This window comes from Oncorhynchus masou, chromosome 6 (genome assembly GCF_036934945.1).
Source record: "Oncorhynchus masou masou isolate Uvic2021 chromosome 6, UVic_Omas_1.1, whole genome shotgun sequence".
NCBI classification, from domain to species: domain Eukaryota; kingdom Metazoa; phylum Chordata; class Actinopteri; order Salmoniformes; family Salmonidae; genus Oncorhynchus; species Oncorhynchus masou.
This window is the reverse complement of record NC_088217.1, coordinates 42,761,936-42,780,822: the sequence shown is the minus strand read 5'-3', so window position 1 is coordinate 42,780,822 and position 18,887 is coordinate 42,761,936. Positions and strand designations below refer to the sequence as shown.

Genomic DNA, 18,887 nt, shown 5'->3' with positions numbered 1-18,887 from the left:
ACAGTATGTTTTGGTTATAGTTTACTGCATTGTCCAGAAATAAATATTGACCACCTATAATAGTCTCTGAAAAGTGTCCCGCTCCTAAAAGGTAGGCTATATGCAAAAATGTCAAACTCTGCTCTCTTCAAACTACATCTAGCCTATTGGCTGATATAGCCCAGTAATACCTATTGCCTAATATAATGGGCCGTGTGAGAATCTCTGGTCATTTAACCTATTCATTAAGTCACTTTTTTTGCGCATTTTGATATTGCTGGGAGCATGGCTAGCAAGCGAGCTGCATCACATATTGCCTAAAATAACATTGTGGAACTGTGGTTGTGTTCTGGCCCTGTTGCAGTAGCAGGTGGTAGTCGGACAGAAAGCCATCGGGGGAGAAGCGGGTAAGGTAGGAAAAGCTGTGGGTGCAGGCAGGAGCGGGATGAATAACTCAGTCCCACGTAAGACCTCTAGCGCACGCATATACACACACACACACACTTCAGTGTCCTTCCCTTTGCTTCCCCACTCGAGTGATTAGTTTCAACTAGCCTGGTTCCTCCAGTATACACACTGCTGCCGACCCTGCTGTAACTCTCTCTCCCCTCTGAACCATGGAGGAGCTCCACCGTCAGATAGTCACGTCTGGGTGTCTGTCATTCTTGGATACATAGGGAGAGGAGCAGGGGGATCTCACAGTAATCTCTGTGGGGAGAGAGGTCGTCCTCCTAGTTTGTCCAGTAAACACTGGAAGTCAGCAAATCTGGCTGTTGAGAGCACAGCAAACAGAGCTGTTTTCATCTGAGCTCAGCTCACCAGCAGCAGGCAACAGTAGCCTCACCACGGCTGGTCTCCTCTGGGTCCAGATATGAAGGATTCACCCCAGACAAAACTAAAGACTGTTTGACCACTAATGTAGGCGACAGTATTCAGCACATTCTGTTCGTTTTTTACATTGAATATTTAAGGACTTGGACATTGTGCAAGTGGGTTGTTGCAATATTAAGTCATGGCTGCCGTTTCTTTGGAAGATCTCTGGATCTCATTTAATTTAATTTAATTTTCTTTTACCTTAAGCCAGTTAAGAACAAATTGTTATTTACAATGGCGGCCTACCCAAAACATATCTACGGGACTCCCAATCACAGCTGGCCTGTGACACTGCCTGGATTTGAACCAGGGACTGCAGTGCGTTAGACCACTGCGCCACTCAGGAGCCCATTTGTTCTCAAGGAGGAAGACAAGCAGTCAATAATACAATGGCGGAGTGTGTCTCACTGTTTCCGTTCTGTCACAGTGAAGTCGGCCAAGAAGTCAAACTCTGCGTTGCCCTTGTGGGCTGAATGTAGGTTGCAGCTGAAATCCAAGCCCAGGTTCAATGGGGATGTGTAGGCCCGGGGTGCTTCACTGCTCTAGGGAACTGAGCTGTGGAGAGAGGAATTTAACCCTTTTTTATTAGTATTATTATTTTTTACACTCAGCTATTTTTAGAGCCTGGGTTGTGAGCAGCAGCGTGCCTCCACAACCTCCTTTTGCCTTTCTGATGTGTTTTGAACCGTGATGATCAAAACACGGCTGATTTTAGAGCGCCATGTGTTTGCCTCAGTGGTGCTGTCTCTGTCAGTGCAGAGATGGGCTATTTTCTACCCTGGTTCTATATATAATTTTTTAAAGTTTTAAAACAGGTGATTTGAATGTGATTTGAATCTTCTCATCGCCAGTCGTTCATCGGCCGAGAGAATGTATAATGTTGTCATGTAAATGAGTCATAGAATTATTTATTTATTTTTGTCTTCCAAAAGTCCAAGCCTCACAAATGTCAGTGTTGAAAAGATCTGAGTCAATTGTGCCAGCCGAAAAGAGAGCAGAGGCTCTCTAAAATAATCATCAATTACATATGCATGAGGCCCTTGGATTAGTCTGCCAGAACAGCAGTTCAGTGGCGACCAAAAGGCAGAGGTTCGTTGACTTGAATCCCCATCACTGAGGGCATTGAAGCGATCCATTTCATTGGACAAGGCACAAGATAAGATAAAGTGTTTATTTTTAAGTACAGTACGGGAGGAGTTTGTTCCACTCAACACAGGACACATTCCCACCTTTGATTTATTCCCACAGCCAGAGGTGGGCTGGAAGCCTCCATTGTTTAGTGGATTAGAGGTAGAGAGGACAATTTATAGGAGGCTGCCTGGTTGGTTCTGTGTACTCAGACTCTCACTGTTGTTTCCTGCTGGACAGACAGAGGGACAAATAAATAAATGTCTTCTTGTGAACATGCTCTCGGGCAAGGGTGGATCAGTAATAAGATTGTGAGGCGCGAGGGGAGACCGGTCTGGCCTTTCTGAATTTAATCAACACCTCTGTCCCACTGTATCATACCACACCACACCCCTCCCCAGCCCACACTTCCTACCCCACACCTGTCTACCCAATCTTACTCCACACTGTCATGCCTGGGAGGGAGACCCAGAGGATATGGGGCAGTCTGAGATTGGGAGTGGGGAGGGTGGGAGTGGAACTAGGGTCAGTGATGGTGAACTGGATAGACACATAGGGTTGTGTGTGATGGTTAACACTTCATTGGAGATGACAGGGGTAAGACTGTAGACTGTTGATCAGTGGTCTCCAACAGGTCGATCGCAAATTAAATCAAATATATTGGTCACACACACATATTTAGCAGATGTTATTGCGGGTGTAGCGAAATGCTTGTGTTCCTAGCTCCAACAGTACAGTAGTATAAACAATTCACAATACACACAAATCTAAAAGTAAATGAATGGAATTAAGAAATGTATAAATATTAGGACAAGCAGTGTGTAGAGTAGAATACAATACACTACCATTCAAAAGTTTGGGGTCACATAGAAATGTCATTGTTTTTGAAAAAAAAGCACACAAAAAGTCCATTAAAATAACATCAAATTGACTATTGTAGCTGGAAACTGAATATTTTTCATGGAATATCTACATAGGCATATAGCTGAAAACTGTTGTTTTGATTAAAGAAGCAATAAAACGGGCCTTTTTTAGACTAGTTGAGTATCTGGAGCATCAGCATTTGTGGGTTTGATTACAGGCTCAAAATGGCCAGAAACAGACCTTTCTTCTGAAACTCGTCAGTCTATCCTTGTTCTGAGAAATGAAGGCTATTCCATGTGAGAAATTGCCAAGAAACGGATGATCTCGTACAATGCTGTGTACTGTACTACTCCCTTTACAGAACAGCACAAACTGGCTCTAACCAGTATAGAAAGAGGAGTGGGAGGCCCCGGTGCACAACTGAGCAAGAAGACAAGTACATTAGAGTGTCTAGTTTAAGAAACAGATGCCTCACAAGTTCTCAACTGGCGGCTTTATTAAATAGTACCGCAAAACACCAGTCTCAACGTCAACAGTGAAGAGGCGACTCCGGGATGCTGGCCTTCTAGTTTTATTACTTCTTTAATCAGAACAACAGTTTTCAGCTGTGCTAACATGATTACAAAAGAGTTTTCTAATGATCAATTAGCCTTTTCAAATTATAAACTTGGATTAGCTAACACAACGTGCCATTTGGAACACAGGAGTGATGGTTGCTGATAATGGGCCTATGTAGATATTCCATAGAAAATCTAGAGCCTGGGTTTCCAGGCCTGTAGTCTACAATAGTAATTTACAAAATTAACATTGTCTACACCACATATGTCAGAGTCAAGGCCCGCGGGCCACATCCGGCCCGCGAGAAGGTTTTTTACGGCCCCTGGGATGATCTTGATTTATTATTAGAACCGGCCCGCAGACCGCAGCAATCCGGCAGCCCGCAGATCTTTTACACGCACCAATACTACATTTCCCACAATGCAACGGTGACGCACCGAGCAGTAGGCTGCTTCATTTCAATATTTATTGGCACAGCAGTCGTCAGCATCACAGTAAAATTAACTTTCAGATACCCATCAAAAATGGCAAAACGGAAGGTGGACACTGAGAACCGGGGTTTCAAACAAGGTGGGAGTCGGAGTATATGTTCACGGAGGTAGCTGGAAAACCTGTGTGTCTTCTGTGTGGAGAAAGTGTGGCGGTACTGAAAGAGTATAATCTGAGACGACATTATGAAACGAAACACGCGGACAAAAACAAGAATATGGACATGGAACAAAGGCTACAAAAGGCAGAGGAATTAAAACGAGGCCTCAAATCTCGACAGGCTCTGTTCAAAAAAGCCAAATCACAAGGTATTTCAATCCAATTATATTTTAAAAATATTTCAGTTGAGTGGATGATAGAAAATTGCTATTATTGTTTTTTTCTTTGAAGTAAATTTAGCCCACTTTTGCTAAAATAGAAAATATAGGCTACTGATGGTGCCTTGAATACCGGTTTCTTTCATTTAATGTTCATGTTATGGGGATTTTTATATAAAGGAAATTTGTCTTTTGTGTCTGTTGAAAATTAAAGATTACTGACAGAGCCATAAGAAAATATTGCTTTATTTATCTGATCATATTGGAATATATTTGTTAGGTTTTCAGTAGGTTCAATTAGGTTCACTAGACTATATGCGTCATTTAAAAAATTTTCAATGAACATTCGAACAGTCCGGCCCTCGGCTTGTAGCTAAATTTTTTATTTGGCCCTCCGTCCATTTGACTTTGACACCCCTGGTCTACACTGTATTTCTGATCAATTTGATGTTTTTTAATGGACACAAAATGTGCTTTTCTTTCAAAAACAAGGACATTTCTAAGTGGCCCCAAATATTTGAACGGTAGTGTACATATTACATAAGTAATGCATAGGGTTCCATTATTATAAGTGACAAGTGATTCCATGTCTATGTGTATAGGGCAGCAGCCTCCTAAGGTGCAGAGTTGAGTAACCGGGTGGTAGCCGGCTAGTGATGGCTATTTATCAGTCTGATGGCGTTGATATAGAAGCTGTTTTTCAGTCTCTCGGTCTCTTGGTCCCAGATAGCGGGGTGAACAGGCTGTGGCTCAGGTGGCAGATGTCCTTGATGATCTTTTTGGCCTTCCTGTGACATCGGGTACTGTAGGTGTCCTGGAGGGCAGGCGGTGCAGTTGCCGTACCAGGTGGTGATACAGCCCGACAGGATGCTCTCAATTGTGCATCTGTAAAGGTTTGTGAGGGTCTTAGGGGCCAAGTCAAATTTCTTCAGCCTCCTGATGTTGAAGAGGCACTGTTGCGCCTTCTTCACCGCACTGTTTGAGTGAGTAGACCATTTAAGATTGTAAGTGATGTGTACGCCGAGGAACTTGAAGCTTTCCACCTTCTCCACTGCGGTCCTGTTGATGTGGATAGAGGTATGCGCCCACTGCTGTTTCTTGACGTCCACGATCAGCTCCTTCATTTTGTTTGATGTTGAGGGAGTAGTTATTTTCCTGGCACCACTCCACCAGGGCCCTTCCCTCATCCCTGTAGGCTGTCTAGCCTACTACTATTGTGTCGTCTGCAAACTTGATTATTGAGTTGGAAGAGTCCGTGGCCACGCAGTCATTGGTGAGCAGGGAGTACAGGAGAGGGCTGAGTACGCACCCTTGTGGGACTCCTGTGCTGAGGATCAGCAAAGTGGAGGTATTGTTTCCTACCTTCACCACCTGGGGGCGGCCCATCAGGAAGTCCAGGACCCAGTTGCACAGGGCAGGGTTCAGACCTAGGGCCCGAGTTTAATGATGAGCTTGAAGGGTACTATGGTGTTAAATAATGAGCTATAGTCAATGAACAGCATTCTTACAAAGGTATTCCTCTTGTCCAGATGGGATAGGGCAGTGCGATGGTGATTGCATCGTCTGTGGATCTATTGGGGAGTTATGCAAATTCAAGTGGGTCTAGTGTGTCAGGGAAGTTAGCGGTGATATAATCGTTAACTAGTCTCTCAAAGCACTTCACTTCAGAAGTGAGTGTACAGGGCGATAGTAATTTAGTTCAGTTACATTTGCTTTCTTGGGTACAGGAACAATGGTGGACATCTTGAAGCAAATGGGAACAGCAGACTGGGATAGGGAGAGATTGATTATTGAAAAATACTTGAGCCAGCTGGTCTGCGCATACTCTGAGGACGCCGTGGCTAGGGATGCCGTCTGGGTCGGCAGCCCTGCGAGGGTTAACACACTGAGAACGAGAGCCCACAGTCCTTGGGAGCTGGCCATGTCGGTGTTATCCTCAAAGCAGGCAAAAAAGGTGTTCAGCTTGTCCAGGAGCACGACGTTAGTGTCTGCGACATGGCTGGTTTTCTCTTTGTAATCCGTAATTGTCTGTTAACCCTGCCACATACATCTCATGTCTGAGCTGTTAAATTGCGACTCCAAATTTTCTCTACTGATATTCTGCCTGTTTGATTGCCTTACGGAGGGAATAACTACACTGTTTGTATTCTACCATATTTCCAGTCACCTTGCCATGGTTAAATGCGGTGGTTCGTGCTTTCAGTTTTGCGCGAATGCTGCCATTTATCCATGGTTTTTGGTTTGGGAGGGTTTTAACCTCTTGATACTAGACTTTCCGGATCCGGGAAAGTAATCATCGCCTGAAACGAATTAGCATAACACAGCGGACATAAATATCCCTAGAAAATATTCCTATTCATGAAAATCAGAAATGAAATATATTGAGACACAGTTTAGCCTGTCATCTCAGATTTTCAAAATATGCTTTACAGCCAACACTAGACAAGCATTTGTGTAAGTTCCACCCCCATGCTTCACAGTAGGTATGGTGTTCTTTGGATGCAACTCAGCATTCTTTGTCCTCCAAACACGACGAGTTGAGTTTTTACCAAAAAGTTGTATTTTGGTTTTTTATTTGACAATATGACATTCTCCCAATCTTCTTCTGGATCATCCAAATGCTCTCTAGCAAACTTCAGACGGGCCTGGACATGTACTGGCTTAAGCAGGGGGATAAGTCTGGCACTGCAGGATTTGAGTCCCTGGCGGCGTAGTGTGTTACTGATGGTAGGCCTTGTTACTCCCAGCTCTCTGCAGATCATTCACTAGGTACCCCCGTGTGGTTCTGGGATTTTTGCTCACCATTCTTGTGATCATTTTGACCCCACGGGGTGAGATCTTGCATGGAGCCCCAGATCGAGGGAGATTATCAGTGGTCTTGTATGTCTTCCATTTCCTAATAATTGCTCCCACAGTTGATTTCTTCAAACCAAGCTGCTTACCTATTGCAGATTCAGTCTTCCCAGCCTGGTGCAGGTCTACGATTTTGTTTCTAGTGTCCTTTGACAGCTCTTTGGTCTTGGCCATAGCGGAGTTTGGAATGTGACTGTTTGAGGTTGTGGAGGTTGTCTTTTATACTGATAATAAGTTCAAACAGGTGCCATTAATACAGGTAACGAGTGGAGGACAGAGGAGCCTCTTAAAGAAGAAGTTACAGGTCTGTGAGAGCCAGAAATATTGCTTGTTTGTAGGTGATGAAATACTTATTTTCCACCATAATTTGTAAGTCGCTCTGGATAAGAGCGTCTGCTAAATGACTTAAATGTAATGTAAATGTAATAATTTGCAAATTAATTAATTAAAAATCCTACAATGTGATTTTCTGGATTTTTTTTCTTACTTTGTCTGTCATAGTTGAAGTGTACCTATGATGAAAATTAAAGGCCTCATCTTTTTAAGTGGGAGAACTTGCACAATTGGTGGCTGACTAAATACCTTTTTTGCCCCACTGTAAATCTAATTATATTTGGTCACATACACATATCTAGCATATCTAACAATACACAACAAAACACACACATCTAAAGTAAAATAATGCAATTAAGAAAGGACACACGTGTGTGTGTGATGTGTGTGTGAATTTCTGGGGGGATGTTGCTTTTTAAAGCCCATTAGGTGATGTGTTTTTCCTTGTTTGGCCCTGGACCATGCCATTTGGCGGCCACACCCCTCCCCTTAGCAATGGGGAAGCTACAGATGTGAGTGTATGAACAGCTGCTGATTGTGATGATAAGTGTTTCCTCTGTTAACCTTTGGAGCGTTACAGGCCTGTGTGCACCCCATCATGCTGTGCTCCTGTTTCCACCGGTGGCACAGTCTGGGGTGGGTTAGGGGTCCGTGTATGGGTGACTGGGCTTTTCACCGGTGGAAAAAGGAGCACGGCATGGTGTGCACACATACAGTCACGTATTAGGGTATTATTTTAGACAATATTGCAATATGACTTTTTCCCTAGTCGGCCAGTCCTGTGCCAAAACTTCACATTGTCACTTTTCTGGCATCCAGAGCAATCAGAATCATACGGAAAATGGTATCAGCTGCAGTATGAGTAAATTAAGCTCTCAATGTCAGTGGAGACTGAGGCTGGCTTATGAGTGATTTGCATTCCAGGGTTGTCCTTACCAGCAGGAAATGCCTCACTGCATGCAATGTAAGCATGCAACATTCACTGCCCTACTCTATACACACAATGTTTAATCAGTGTACATTGTTTGTGTGGAAATGCATGTCTGCATTATGGTTAATACAATATGCTAATGTTGTAGTATAAAAATGACTGTTACCGTGGTAAATAGTGCATTAGAGTGGACAGCTTCTCAGTATTTAAAGCCTTATCATCAATCAAGCTTTATTACTAATGATATTACCGCACTGATGATTCTCAACAATCCCTCGAGCCATGCGTTAACGTTAGGCTATTGCTTGCATCAAATCTCAAAGGGCTTATTGTGTGTTGATTGGTGGTGTATGCTAACTGGGTAAAGGTTAGTTTCGGCCTCTCTCCAGTGTTCCTCCGGGTTTGTGAGGTCAGGCTGGAACAGAAGAGGTCTGTGCTGTCGTTTTACTCGTTAAAGCGATTCTCTGAGGAGCTTTCAAGGACTTTCTCTTCCACAGCAGACATGAATGGGGCATTTGTGTGGTACAGGGAATTAATTACCTCCGTAGGAATGACAGTGTTCTCATCATCTGGCTGAGAGGCTGGCTATTCTGGCCTGGAAATACGGGTCACAACTCACACTTCCTGTTTGTCTCTGAGTGGAGCCGTGTGATTGGTGGGATGAGTCAACACCACGACTGAGTCTGCTTTGGTAGCAGAACAGTCATCCTGGGTGAAGCCTCCACCAAGGTCAACACTACATATGTACTGTCTCCATGGGGTTCCTCTGATAGAGTTCAGCCTTTGTTTGAGGGTTTGTCTTTTACACATCGATTTTCCCTCACGAGAAGAAAGATGAGTTAGTTTGCACTGAGGGTGGAGGAGATGTGAATCGCCGACCACAGTGACGTCGTACACAAGTTTACATTGAACACAATTTACAGAGGAGCAATCCCATCATGTCACATCTCCTGTAAGTCACAGCTGTGGCTACAGGGGAGAGGATATTGAAGAAGTGATTGAGACTATGGAACTGGTGTGTGTGAGTTATCGTCACACCTCTGATTTATCTTAGCTGTCATTTGAAATGGTCGCTGTGGCAAGATCATCTCCCAGCTTCCTGGGCTATTTTTACCAGCAGCCATATTCTCATCAGCTCACTGGAGTGAGGAGGCTTTTGTTCCCATACTGAAGAGAAGGAACAAGCAGGAGAGATTTGGTGATTGGTTCTCCCTCCACTGTTTAGGTAGAAGGAGCTGCTACCTCGTGGGCGGCCATCTTTTTTGTTCAGACATCACAGTGCTTGTGGTAAAGCAACATTGTCGACAGATGGTTTTGTTTTTCTGTTGATGAGATTTCTTGAAAATAAGTGTATTCTAATTCATCCACCATGACAAAGCGTTGCCTCAATCCTTGTTGGGTCAAGCAGAATATCTTTGGAGTAGCAGTAGTTTAACAGCATCTCTTTAGTAATGGAGAGGGAAATATGGAATGAGAGAGGGAGCAAAAAGAGAGATAGTGGGCAGGAGATGAGTTTGACTGGCTCTGTCATCAATTATCATGGCGGGGTTCCATAATCTTGTCAGCAATCTATCATAGAGCCGTTTACCACTGACTTTACACCAGGTATTCCCATACGTGGGTACGCAAATAAACATGTGAATTAAAATGTTTTTTTAATGTCACATCTCCATTTGTCCCGCCTGAGTAGCCACTGCCAAAAATGTAATTCAACCATCTAGTGTTCAGCGAAATAACAACACAATGTCAAATACAGGTAGTCTAGTCAAATAATTAACATCCAATCACATTAACCGTTACTCTCTCACGGGAATTCCACTAACGGTCCGTATGTAGCCAAACATAGCTGCTGCTCATGTTGGTGTCTGTACTGATGGCGCAAGATAAATGACAGGGAGACATGGTGGAGTGGTAACGCGCTTGCAAGCAGTTTCTCCCGACGTCACTTGGGTACACTGCAAATCGCGCTGTTAAGGCACTGATGCCCTCTGCAACCACATACCTATGTGAGAGTGGATTCTCGGCCCTCACTAGCATGAACACTAAATACAGGCACAGACTGTGTGTGGAAAATGATTTAAGACTGAGACTCTCTCCAATACAACCCAACATTGCAGAGTTATGAGCGTCCTTTCAATCACACCCTTCTCATTAACCTGTGGTGAGTTATTCACAATTTTTGTTTTAATGTAAGATGGTTATCAGTGCAAAATTATTTATTATTATTATTATGTTATTATGTGTGACAAAAACTCTTATGTTTATGAAATGTATCATATAGTGTGTGTGTGGCAGGCTTACAATGATGGCAAAAAATAACATATGAGAGTGCGCTGATCCTGGTGCTAGAAGGGGTACGCAGCTGGAGGTTGAATGTTTGAAGGGGTACGGGACTATGAAGGGGTACGGGACTATAAAAAGTTTGGGAACCACTGCCTTACACCACCTGTCCCACTGTCAGGAGCCATTAATATGAGAGCTGTCCACATCTATGATTACCAAACGCTCCCCTAACACACAACTCTACACACACACACACACACACACACACACACACACACACACACACACACACACACACACACACACCGCTGTTACTCAGACACAGGGTTCCCACAGCACATCCTGAATGCATAAATAAACAAGACTCATCTTTAAGTTGTTGTCATCCAATTACGCGGTCATTGTCACTGTTAAATTAATTATTTTGTCACCATGTGTCATGTATGAATCATGAAACTGACTATATTTAAAATGCTTTATCTTTGGGTTAATCTCACGCCAACTTCAGCCACAGTTTCTGTGTGGAAGGCTAAATCATTAACTTACGTTGTGTTATCGTCCTGGTCAATGACCCGTCCCTCGCTCTGATTGGCTCCTCAGGTACAACCCGTCCCCCGCGTCACGGAGAGGTCCCTGGGGTCGATTACAACTTCCTGCCGGTGGAGGACTTCCTGGCGCTGGAGCAGAGGGGAACCCTTCTGGAAATAGGAACATATGAAGGTAACTGTCTGCAGCAACGCTCACTCACTCAGTGGATCACAGTCTGAGTGTGGAGACTAACCAGGGCCCCTGAGAAGTGAACACCGCGTAGAGGTAAACCATCCATGTCATCAGTTGAATCCTGGACAAGTTATTTACTTAGGTGTCTACTGTATGTGGGGGGCTATATCTCTGGAGGTCAGAGTGTACGAGGTGTGTTTTAAACAGGCTTCTTAGGTGTGTTTTAAACAGGCTTCTTAGGTGTGTTTCAAACAGGCTTCTTAGGTGTGTTTCAAACAGGCTTCTTAGGTGTGTTTTAAACAGGCTGGTGTGTATAAACCCATTCCCACAAGATATAGTCATCATTACCCTGGCATCGGGTTCTGTGTGAGAGGGGACGAGAGAGGGGACGAGAGAGGGGAAGAGTTCTGCCTTTGTTCGCACGCAACTTCCAGTGTTGTGTATATTTGAATAGCAATCAACAACAGTGGAGCATTAAACATGTCATGCATAAATATCATTCATTCACATGCACGTTTAATGAAGTGGCTGTTCCGTCCGTGTAGTTTGGTCGGTGGGTCTAGACAATGGGCCTGCTCCACTTTCCCTGAGAAAACATACAGCCAGAGGGGACAAACAGCCTCCTCACTTCCACCAATAGAATGCACTGGACTTGAAAGCCCCAAAGGAACTCTGTGGTCATGCCTTCTTAGCCCCCTCATCTGCATACAAAGACTTTGTGACTATACCCCCTCCTCTCCCTCCCTTTTTGTTTTTTTCTAATCATGCTAATATCCTCCTGTTGCCTAGGTAACTATTATGGAACACCCAAGCCACCGAGCCAGCCCCCTAGTGGGAAAGTGATTACTAGTGATGCTTTGCAAGACAGCCTCCCGGGCTCCCAGCACTCCACTCCCCGACGCACCAAGTCCTACAATGAGATGCAAAATGCTGGAATAGTGCCTGTAGACCTGGAGGAGGACGAGGAACTCCCGGAGATGAACAGTAGTTTAACAGGTAAGAGAGGGAAGGAGAGAGCAAGACATACAGAGAGAGAACGAGAAAGAGAGAGACAAACACATAGAGAGAGCGAGACCAGGAGAGAGCGAGAGACACACAGAGAGACACACAAACAGAGAGAGAGAGACACACACACAGAGAGAGAGACACACACACACACAGAGAGAGAGAGAGACACACAGAGAGAGAGAGAGAGAGAGACACACACAGAGAGAGAGAGAGAGAGACGAGAGAGAGACACACAGAGAGAGAGAGAGAGACACACAGAGAGAGAGAGAGAGACACACAGAGAGAGAGACAGAGAGAGAGAGAGACAGAGAGAGACACAGAGAGAGAGAGAGAGACACACAGAGAGAGAGAGACACACACACACAGAGAGAGAGCACACACACGCAGACACACAGAGAGAGCGAGAGAGAGACACACAGAGAGAGCGAGAGAGAGCACACACACAGAGAGAGAGAGAGCACACACACACAGAGAGAGAGCACACACACAGAGAGAGCACACACACAGAGAGAGCGAGAGAGAGACACACGCAGACACACACAGAGAGCGAGAGAGACACACAGAGAGACGCACACACAGAGAGAGCGAGAGAGACGCACACACAGCGAGAGAGACGCACACACACAGAGAGAGAGAGAGCACACACACAGAGAGAGCGAGAGAGAGACACACAGAGAGAGAGAGCACACACACACAGAGAGAGCGAGAGAGACGCACACACACACGAGAGAGACACACACAGAGAGCGAGAGAGACGCACACACACAGAGAGCACACACACAGAGAGCGCACACACACAGAGAGCGAGAGACGCACACACAGCGCGAGAGAGACGCACACACACAGAGAGCGAGAGAGACGCACACACACAGAGCGAGAGAGACGAGAGAGAGACGCACACACAGACACACACAGAGAGAGCGAGACACACGAGAGAGACACACACAGAGAGCGAGAGAGACGCACACACACACACACAGAGAGAGCGAGAGAGACGCACACACAGACACACACAGAGAGAGAGAGACACACACAGAGAGAGCACGCACACACAGAGAGAGCGAGAGAGACGCACACACACAGAGAGAGCGAGAGAGACGCACACACACAGAGAGACACACACACAGAGCACACACAGAGACGCACACACACAGAGAGAGAACACACACGAGAGAGACGACACACACACAGAGAGAGACACACACACACACAGAGAGAGCACAGAGAGAGAGAGACGCACACAGAGAGAGCGAGAGAGACGCACACACAGAGAGAGCGAGAGAGCACACAGAGAGAGCACGCACACACAGACGCACACAGCGAGAGAGCACACAGAGAGAGCACACACACAGAGAGAGCGAGAGAGACGCACACACAGAGCACACACACAGAGAGAGAGCGAGTGAGACGCAACACACAGACGCACACAGAGAGAGACACACACACAGAGAGGCACAGAGAGAGAGAGACGCACACAGAGAGAGCGGAGAGACACACACACACACACACACACAGAGAGAGAGAGAGACACACGAGAGACACACACAGAGAGAGCGAGAGAGACGCACACACACACAGAGAGACGCACACAGAGAGCGAGAGAGACGCACACACACAGAGAGAGCGAGAGAGACGCACACAGAGAGAGACAGAGAGAGCACAGAGAGAGACGCACACACACAGAGAGAGCGAGAGACACACACAGAGAGAGCGAGAGACGCACACACGCACACACACAGAGAGTGACACGCACACAGAGAGACGCACACAGAGAGAGAGACGCACACACACACACACACACAGAGAGCGCACACACAGAGAGAGACGCACACACAGAGAGAGACAGCACACGAGAGACGAGAGAGACGCACACAGAGAGAGCGAGAGAGACGCACACAGAGAGAGCGAGAGAGACGCACACAGAGAGAGCGAGAGAGACGCACACAGAGAGAGCGAGAGAGACGCACACAGAGAGAGCGAGAGAGACGCACACACAGACACACAGAGAGAGCACGCACACACAGAGACAGAGAGACGCACACAGAGACAGACACAGAGCGAGAGACACACACAGAGACGCAGAGAGAGACGAACACACACAGAGAGCGAGAGAGACGCACACAGAGAGAGCGAGAGAGACGCACACAGAGAGACGCACACAGAGAGAGCGAGAGAGACGCACACACACAGACGCACACAGAGAGAGCGAGAGAGACGCACACAGAGAGAGAGAGACGCACACAGCGAGAGAGCACACACACAGAGAGACGCACACAGAGAGAGCGAGAGAGACGCACACACACAGAGAGAGGCACACACACAGAGAGAGACGCACACACAGAGAGAGCGAGAGAGACGCACACACACACAGAGAGACGCACACACACAGAGAGAGACGCACACAGAGAGAGCGAGAGAGAGCACACAGAGAGAGCGAGAGAGACACACACAGAGAGAGCGAGAGAGACACACAGAGAGAGACACACACAGAGAGCGAGAGAGACGACACACACACAGAGAGAGCGAGAGAGACGCACACACACAGAGAGAGCGAGAGACACGCACACAGAGAGAGCGACGCACACACACAGAGAGAGCACACACACAGAGAGAGACGAGGCACACACACAGAGAGAGAGCGAGAGAGACACACAGAGAGGAGCGAGCGAGAGAGACGCACACAGAGAGAGCGAGAGAGACACACACAGAGAGAGCGAGAGAGACGCACACACACAGAGAGACGACAGAGAGAGCGAGAGACGCACACACAGAGAGAGCGAGAGAGACGCACACACACAGAGCGAGAGAGACGCACACACACAGAGAGAGCGAGAGAGACGCACACACACAGAGAGAGCGAGAGAGACGCACACACACAGAGAGAGCGAGAGAGACGCACACAGAGAGAGAGAGACACACACAGAGAGAGCGAGAGACACACACACAGAGAGAGCGAGAGAGACGCACACACACAGAGAGAGCGAGAGAGACGCACACACACAGAGAGAGCGAGAGAGACGCACACACACAGAGAGAGCGAGAGAGACACACACAGAGAGAGCGAGAGAGACGCACACACACAGAGAGAGACGCACACACAGAGAGAGAGACGCACACACACAGAGTGAGACGCACACACACAGAGTGAGACGCACACACACAGAGAGAGACACACACACACACAGAGAGAGAGGCACAGAGAGAGAGAGAGACGCACACAGAGAGAGAGAGAGAGACGCACACAGAGAGAGCGAGAGAGACGCACACAGAGAGAGCGAGAGAGACGCACACAGAGAGAGCGAGAGATGCACACAGAGAGAGAGACGCACAGAGAGAGCGAGAGTGACCAGGTGAGAGAGTGACCAGGTGAGAGAGTGACCAGGTGAGAGAGTGACCAGGTGAGAGAGTGACCAGGTGAGAGAGTGAGACGCACACACACAGAGAGAGACGAACACACACAGAGAGAGACACACACACACACAGAGAGAGAGGCACAGAGAGCGAGAGAGACGCACACAGAGAGAGCGAGAGAGACGCACACAGAGAGAGTGAGACCAGGTGAGAGAGTGAGACCAGGTGACGCACACACACAGAGTGAGAGACCAGGTGAGACGCACACACACAGAGTGAGAGACCAGGTGACACACACACACACAGAGAGAGGCGAGACCAGGTGAGACGCACCCAGAGAGCGAGACCACGCACAGAGAGAGCGAGAGAGACCAGGTGAGAGAGTGACCAGGTGAGAGAGTGACCAGGTGAGAGAGTGACCAGGTGAGAGAGTGAGACCAGGTGAGAGAGTGAGACCAGGTGAGAGAGCGAGACCAGGTGAGAGAGCGAGCGAGACCAGGAGAGAGCGAGCGAGACCAGGAGAGAGCGAGCGAGGCCAGGAGAGAGCGAGCGAGGCCAGGAGAGAGCGAGCGAGGCCAGGAGAGAGCGAGCGAGGCCAGGAGAGAGCGAGCGAGACACAGAGAGACAGATTTAAACTGCTGGGATATGGGAAAGGGATACAGGATACAAGTGGTCCTTTGTGTGGAGAGTGGTTGGCTGGTTGTTTAGTCTACATCCGCCACTGGCTATCTGAGGATAGAAAAAATAGTGCCATCTGGCTGCAATAGGAGGCAGAATGTGCAGCAGACCAGGTCTGAAACCAGCTGGTTTCTCTCTGTTTCTGTCTGAAAATGGTTGTCAATGGTCAGTAATAGAACATGATTTGACATGTGCTGTTTGAGAGAGCTTGTGAACAGCGGCATGAAATGTGCTATTTTTTTGGTTATGTGTGTGTCGGTGTGTGTTCTTTGTTATTAGTTTTCATCTAACATCTCACTATTTCCTCTTGTTTTTGTGTTTGCAATAGATAATAGATATTGTTCCAGAAATACTAGGCTTGTGAACACAGGTTAGTCTACATGTATGGGCCACGTGTTGCTGCTTTCCGTGTTGTGATGGCTGTTTGGTGATTGTGTTGTACCTGGTAGTGTTCCCTATTCTTCATATGAGAGTGTTATGTAAGAAGTTCATGACACTTTGTTTTGAAATGTCAGAAAGCTATGGGTTGAAATACCATCACTCTTAAACAAAGGTACTTTCTTTCCATTCTCCTGCTGTAATCTACTTACATTTGTGATTGGGTAAAATGAACTGTCCCTTATTAAGTCTTCAGCCAGGGTTCTGGAAACAGTTGTAATGATGTGGGTTGATTTTTCAGATGGGACCAAGAGTAGTTGATTTGTTCCTGATGTGTTAGTGTTAGCCTGGGAGGAGAGGAGACGAGAGGCAGTCTGGCCTGGTGTCAGGGGGGTGAGTGACTGAACAGGATCTGCTGACCTCAGAGAGAGGGGGAGGGGCACGTATCTAATCATCACTCTCCTCCAAGAGGTCAGAGGTCAGATCAGGGTCCTCGCTCAGTCAACCACAACGGTTGTCAAGTGTTGGCCAAGTGTGTACATGTTATGAAGGAAAGAGAGATTCCGTCAGGTCTAGAACTACTAGGCTACATATCAAGGCTGGGTTTGAACAGATATGAGACCACCAAACTATAGTGGCATTGCCTCAGAATGTGTGTGTGTATTTTGTTTGCACACATGTATTTGTCCTATGCAAATGACTAGGCTTCCCTTTCCTCCTGTCCTCACCACCCCCCACAGGAGACTCAAGTGAACCCGACGAGCACCCCTCCGTGCGCCCCTTCGCCCTACGTGAGAACGCCCCGTCCTACGGTGTGATCAACGCGTCGTCATCCACCACGGACGGCTCTCAGCAGACACACACACACCTCAGTCGTCCTCCCATAGAGGAGGACCCCCTGGGACCTCTAGCTGATAACTGGGAGATGGCCTACACCGAGAACGGAGAGGTCTACTTTATAGAGTACGTACCCTGCCGGATGTACACCCTACACCCTGTCCTATGTACCCTTACCATACACCGTGAACGGAGAGGTCTACTTTATAGAGTACGTACCCTACCGGATGTACACCCTACACCCTGTCCTATGTACCCTCTGTACCCTTACCATACACCGTGAACGGAGAGGTCTACTTTATAGAGTACGTATCCTACCGGATGTACACCCTACACCCTGTCCTATGTACCCTCTGTACCCTTACCATACACCGTGAACGGAGAGGTCTACTTTATAGAGTACGTATCCTACCGGATGTACACCCTACACCCTGTCCTATGTACCCTCTGTACCCTTACCATACACCGTGAACGGAGAGGTCTACTTTATAGAGTACGTACCCTACCGGATGTACACCCTACACCCTGTCCTATGTACCCTCTGTACCCTTACCATACACCGTGAACACACCATGTAACATATCCTACACCCCGTAACACACCATGTAACATATCCTAAACCCCGTAACACACCATGTAACATATTCTACAACCCGTAACACACCATGTAACATATTCTACACCCCATAACACACCATGGAACATATCTTACACCCAGTAACACACCATGGAACATATCTTACACCCAGTAACACACCATGGAACATATCTTACACCCCGTAACACACCATGGAACATATCCTACACCCAGTAACACACCATATAACATATTCTACACCCCATAACACACCATGGAACATATCCTACACCCAGTAACACACCATTTAACATATTCTACACCCCATAACACACCATGGAACATATCCTGCACCCCGTAACACACCATGGAACATATCATACACCCCATAACACACCCTATAACATACCATACACTCCGTAACACACCATATAACATATCCTACAACCCGTAACACACCATATAACATATCCTACAACCCATAACACACCATATAACATATCCTACACCCCGTAACACACCATGGAACATATCCTACCCCCTTAATAAATCCACTTAGAGCAAGGTGAGACGCTAGCGTCTCACTTAGCCAACAGGAAATGCAAATGCGCAACGCCAAATTCTAATAGTACTCTATAAAACTCAAACTTTCATTAAAACACACATGCAGGGTACTCAATTAAAGCTACACTCGTTGTGAATCTAGCCAACAAGTCAGATTTTTAAAATG

At 46.7% G+C, this 18,887-nt stretch overlaps 1 protein-coding gene across 6 annotated transcripts in view; it reads left to right on the top strand.

The window, feature by feature from the left end:
• Positions 1-18,887, top strand: part of LOC135542081 (membrane-associated guanylate kinase, WW and PDZ domain-containing protein 1-like) — a 203,655-nt gene that overhangs the window by 134,759 nt on the left and 50,009 nt on the right. For all 6 annotated transcript variants that reach the window (XM_064968726.1, XM_064968723.1, XM_064968724.1 and 3 more), the window contains exons 3-5: positions 11,209-11,328; positions 12,118-12,324; positions 17,484-17,706. In XM_064968726.1, coding sequence (XP_064824798.1) covers positions 11,209-11,328; positions 12,118-12,324; positions 17,484-17,706 — 550 coding nt within the window. The remainder of the gene's footprint in view (positions 1-11,208; positions 11,329-12,117; positions 12,325-17,483; positions 17,707-18,887) is intronic.